Source organism: Corylus avellana, chromosome ca2 (assembly GCF_901000735.1).
Source record: "Corylus avellana chromosome ca2, CavTom2PMs-1.0".
NCBI classification, from domain to species: domain Eukaryota; kingdom Viridiplantae; phylum Streptophyta; class Magnoliopsida; order Fagales; family Betulaceae; genus Corylus; species Corylus avellana.
Window position 1 is genome coordinate 304,489 of NC_081542.1, and position 5,446 is coordinate 309,934.

At 35.2% G+C, this 5,446-nt stretch overlaps 1 protein-coding gene across 1 annotated transcript; it reads left to right on the forward strand.

Annotated features, from left to right (window-relative positions):
- The first annotated feature begins 1,630 nt into the window (after positions 1-1,630).
- LOC132172125 (uncharacterized) lies at positions 1,631-4,457 on the forward strand. The gene is made up of 5 exons (XM_059583576.1): positions 1,631-1,796; positions 2,390-2,510; positions 3,102-3,201; positions 3,612-3,698; positions 4,141-4,457. Exons 1-5 carry the CDS (start codon positions 1,736-1,738, stop codon positions 4,273-4,275), a joined length of 504 nt encoding a protein of 167 aa, XP_059439559.1. The 5' UTR covers positions 1,631-1,735; the 3' UTR covers positions 4,276-4,457.
- Positions 4,458-5,446: the final 989 nt, after the last annotated feature.

The following is a 5,446-nucleotide window of genomic DNA, read 5'->3' on the forward strand; positions in this document are numbered from 1 at the left end:
AGTGATGAAAAATATAAGAGAACAAAAAACTGATGAAAATGAAGAAAAGTTGAAAAAAATAATAATGTGAAGAAAAAAAAAAAGTGAAATGACAGATAATATGTCATTAAAAGCCTCCAATGACTGGGTTAAAAGTTAAACAAAAGAAAAAACAAATTAGGTTAAAAGTTCGAAGGATAATATTACGAGTCAGATATGATAGGGAAATTTACTTAAATGTAAGGAAGGTGTAAAAAAGAGTAAAAGAAATGCAGAAATTAGAAAAAGTAAATGCAGAAATTAGAAAAAGTAAATGAAGAACCTCCGTTAAGAAAATGAATGAAAACTAAAGGAGAAATGTAGAAAATTATGTAAACTAAGAAATAAGAGTAAAAAATACAAGTAGATTTCGTGAAAGATGTAAATGTGGGAAATAGCAAAAAAAGAAAAGAGAAATAGAACGAAGTATGGAAATAGTAATTGAATTAAGAAATTAAAATTGAAGAAATCTTTCTTACTTATGCCTGTCCAAGATTGTTTTGCAAGATCGGTCGAAGAAGCTTCCAAGAAAAGAAGGTACAAATTTTTCTTAAATTTTTTTAAACATTTATTCTCGTCGGGGTTACTCTTCAATGCATAATACTTTTTGGGTAGACAAAATTCCTCGGAAGTGCACTGGTGGGAGTAGAATAGCTTTTGGCGCCACTGCCCTTTTGCTCTGACCCCGCCGTGGGTGCTAAGACTCCGAGATGCCGTTAGAAATTCGTTTCGACGGTTTCCGATTGCAGGATGAGTTTTTCAGAGGGAGTTGGAACATGGTGTCTTTAAAAGACATGAGAATTATTCTTGTCTTTAAAAGAGACATGAGAATTAAAGCCTATATATATATATATATATATAGCTCGATCGGTCTTCGTAATTTCATTTTATAAGCCAAAGTTCTTAACAAAGATATTAATGTAGGTTTGGTATTTTTAAAGGTAAGGTTGGGACATGAGCGTCACCATAATATATATATATATATATATATATATATATGCACTCGGTTCCGGTTTCCCGGTTTTCAAATTTATAGGAGTAGTTTTATCTTATTGAGAAATCTATATGGACATTTTTATATTTTTTGCAAACCTTGGGTGGGACATTGACAATGTTTTGATAATTTATGAAAAAATTGTTACAATTGAAAGTTTGAGAGAATATTATCAATTGGATAGTAATTTAAGCGGGTTACGTAGACTTTACTCTAATGTATTTATCGAATAACAAATGTTATAAGTTATAACAGTGACTAATTGTTAAACGAAGGAATTATTGTAATATTATAATTACGTTGGACCAGGCCGAATCCCGGGCTGAGAATAGCCCATCCAATCTCAGCCCAAGCTATACCTTAGCCTATATTTGGGCTAATGCTCAGGAGCTCCATTATTTCCGGAATTCATCGGGAAATAATGGAACTCCATGACATACTATTTACAAGTGTGCCATGAAGCACGACTTTTGCCGGATGAATTCCGGAAAAATGGTGCTCCTTAGCACCACCCATTTGAGGTTCAATATTTTCTTTCTTTTACCACTAAAATCTGTCTTTTTTTTTTTTTTTTTTTTTTTGGTTGTTGTTGCATTTATTGTTATACTTTATTTTCGTTGGGCATCGGCAAAAACGAGAATTCGATAACACCGAAGAAAGAGCGAAGTTGGAAGTGTGTATTCTCTTGTGGGATTGTCTTGATTGCTGAGAATTCCAAACGTGATGGCTGCTCTGCCCGGATCCTTCTCTCCAATCCATAATCCTCAAACCCACTTCTTATCCGGTAATTTATCATCCATCTTTCTCTTCCTTTTATCAGTCTTTTCTGCTCATGTCTGTAAATTGAATTTCGCTGTTTTTTCTACGCTACGTGAAAATTACATCTTCTGGGAACCTTTGAAATTGTTATTCTGACTCACAGATCTCTGTGAAGCTTTTTCACATATGTGAATTGTTACCTCATGTACTTGTGGGTTCTCAATTTCTTTCAATTATGTTAACTTAGGCCAAGAAAAATATTATGATCTTTTATGCAAGTAGCTTATTAATTAATTGCTAATGTTGTATTACACCCACAACCGTATAGTAAGCTTATCTTCAAGTGCTGCGCTTACAGCTCCATGAGGACTTCAGTTCACCATAAGGCAGTTTACAGTTTAAAGTTTTGATCTTTGTCAACCATACAATGCATTGGCTTGTACTCTTACACTGTGTCTCGTATGCTAGAGGTCGTAATATATAAATCGCTCGATTTTGTTTTTGTTTTTGTTTTTCGCTTATGAATTGCGCGTACGAATTTAAATTGCTTCCCAGTGTAGCCATTTATGGCATGCTTATGAATGCTTTGTCTAATTAATGCCAAATATTTGAAGCCAGGTTCTTTCAAGCCTGACCGATGTCTTTTGAACATTAGCTCCAATGATCCGTCTTCAGGTCCCACTTTTCAGGGTAAAGCAAAACTCACTACTTATAAGAGGCGATTTACAGTCCGAGCAGGGTACGTGTATAATTGTGTCATAAGATTTGTTTGGTTCATTGTAAAGTATATGTATGTGTAGATTTAAGATTGTAGTTATATGTTTATATGGATTAATGGATATACACATAAATTAGGTACTCTGGTCAAATCTTTTCAATACATGTATTGTACTGCATGCTTATTTTTTGCCTTCCAAGCATTTTCAGATCTGTACACTCACAGTTGCAAACACATATAAGTTGGCTTTACACACTGTTAAAAGCTTTGGAACATTTGATCAATTGAGCAGCTCATGGGATTAAGCTTTTGCTCTTCCCCTTTTTTTTTCTCCCCCAATACATTGTTGTGCTTCTGTAGCCTCAAAGTCTTCTTTTTACTCCGTAGGATGAATGCCCCTAACTCTCTTATAAATGATTTTATGAAATATGTTCACATCTTCTTTTGTAAGTTCCACAAACAAAAGAGAGAGGCAGATAAACACACTGCACCTGTAACACAGGGAAAATTTACAATCAATGCAGTTAACAGTTAGTCCTACTATCTCTTGAGGCTTCTGCAATGATATCGTTTTTCTAAATTATGATCACTTGCTTTTTTGTACAAGTACAGTGGGGATGGTGGAAAACCAAGTAGTGCAAGTATCTTTGTGGGTGGCTTTGTACTGGGAGGCATAGTTGTTGGAGCATTAGGCTGCATATACGCACCCCAGGTATTGTTGGAGTATCTGGCTTTTTAACTGCATTGATTGTAACTTAAAAACTTGCTTGGTGTTGTTTGTCTGTGTTTACTTAGGCTGTTAAATTTAGTGGAGTAGTGTATATGTTTGTTTTCTCACAAAACCAGCTAATCTAATTTTGCACTGTAGGATAAAAATATTTCACGTAAGTTTTAGTTTCCCAAGATAGATAAATATATAAGTCATTTGGTTCAATTAAGCAGCTATTTGATGCATCAGGTAGTACTTGGATGGGTCCTTCGCCAGCAGTTCATTTTTGGGCCATTTATATGGTTTAGATACTGCTCATCTAAGCAACAGTTCAGATGCTGCCACCCTCCCCTATCCAAAAAAAAAAAAAAAAAAAAATGAAGATGCCAACTGATATATTTTGCTTTTCACAGATAAGCAAGGCACTAACTGGAACTGACAGAAAAGATCTGATGAGGAAGTTGCCAAAATTCATATATGATGAGGAAAAGGCTTTGGAGGTGAGAAGTTGTTCCTGCATTTGTAATCCTTAATAGTGCTCATTGCGTTTGTCCTCATGTTTGGTAAAGTGTTTGAATATTAAATTATAGAAAAGGACTACTCTTTTGGGTTGTGGTTACGAAGAAAATAAAAATTATGGTTGGTCTCTCTTAGAATACTAGGCTGTTAGGCATCACAACAAGGGCAAGAGCCATAAACAGTCTGCCCTGTAAGTGGGTAGGAGGAGATATACTGCAGCTTGTTTAGGCTTGAAATGCCATGATTATCATGTATAGGTGAGCCCTTATACTTTGTAGCTTTTATGAATGGAAACCTGAAGAGGAAAACACTACTTGTAATTTCATTGTCTTTTAACTCCGATTGATATTGTTTTAGTTCTGTTGCTTGTGACATTTACAATGCACTGATATTGTGGTTTGGTTGTGTGATTTTTGACGACAGAGGACCCGCAAAATTTTAACTGAGAAGATTGCACAGTTGAATTCTGCCATAGATGATGTTTCTGCTCAGCTGCGTGCGGATGATGCCCCAAATGGAGCTGCAGTGAATTCTGATGAAGTTGAAGCTTCTATATAACATAATACTTGTCCAAATTGCAATATAAACAACTATCACGAGTTACATGTGATTACTACTGGAAAATAATGTTATACATATCTTTTAATCCTTTTAATTTTCTATTGGGTGGATGGATTCAGGTTGATTGTTGAAGATTGTAGCAGCAAAACCATCACAATTGCTGGAACCTCTTTACTTTAGCATGGGCATCATAAATCTTTTCTTTTCCTTCTATTTGTTTCTTCCTTTTTCTTTTTAGAAGGGAGAGGACGTAGGAGGGGGAATCAGACAAATGGGATTCTATCAAATGTTCAGTATGTAGACGTGTATCTTTGCATCAGTGAGTTTTGTATAATCTCGACTGGAAGGGAAACATGACACACTGCATGACTCGTGAATCGTAATTGCTGATGGAATAATGATATTTTGTTCACATAATTTATTTTTAGAAAATAAACATAATTAGTAATCAAAGAGTCACTAGGGAGAATAATGGATTGAATCAAGCTGAAGGCGTTTGGGTGGTATTATATTTCATTTTGGGTGAACTTGAAAAAGAGAAAAATGGAAGAGTGATTGGAAAATGGAAGAATAGCAGGTTCCTGACATAATGGAATCCATTAGGCAAATGAAAGTACAAAAATATTTTTGTACCCTCAACAAGTGAAAAGATATAATTAACTGGATATTTACTAATTCATTTAAATTGAAGAGAATAATGTTCCGACATCAATGGGGGAGATGTTAATTCCTTTATTCAATTTGTTTCCGTTTGGGGCTTCAATTGAGGGGAAATGTTTCCCTTTGGTGGGCTCAGATCTTAAAAGAGAAAATATTTCCATCCATGTAGGTGACTGATCAAGGTCACACCACCCAGTGTTAGGCCCACAGGCCTTTTGGGCTGGGCATGTTAGGCCCTACCATAAATCCGGGCATTCCATTATGTGGAGACAAACAATTTAGATAAGGGTTAAATACTAAATTAGTCCCTAGGGTTTCACAACTTTATTTTTTCTCCCCTGGGGTTTCATTTTTATCACAGGAGGTCCCTGTGGTTTTGATAAGTGACCAAATTAGTCCATCCGTTAGTTGACCGTTAGTTGACCGTTAAACTGACACGTGGACCAATCAGACGTCGACACGTGGCACATATATTAATTTTTTTTAATTTTTTTTTAATTAAAAAAAA

Coding starts and splice junctions, on each gene's coding strand:
- LOC132172125 (XM_059583576.1), top strand. CDS start 1,736: ATGGCTGCTCTGCCCGGATCCTTCTCTCCAATCCATAATCCTCAAACC. Junction 1,797..2,389: donor TCAAACCCACTTCTTATCCG/GTAATTTATCAT, acceptor ATTTGAAGCCAG/GTTCTTTCAAGCCTGACCGA. Junction 3,699..4,140: donor ATGAGGAAAAGGCTTTGGAG/GTGAGAAGTTGT, acceptor TTTTGACGACAG/AGGACCCGCAAAATTTTAAC.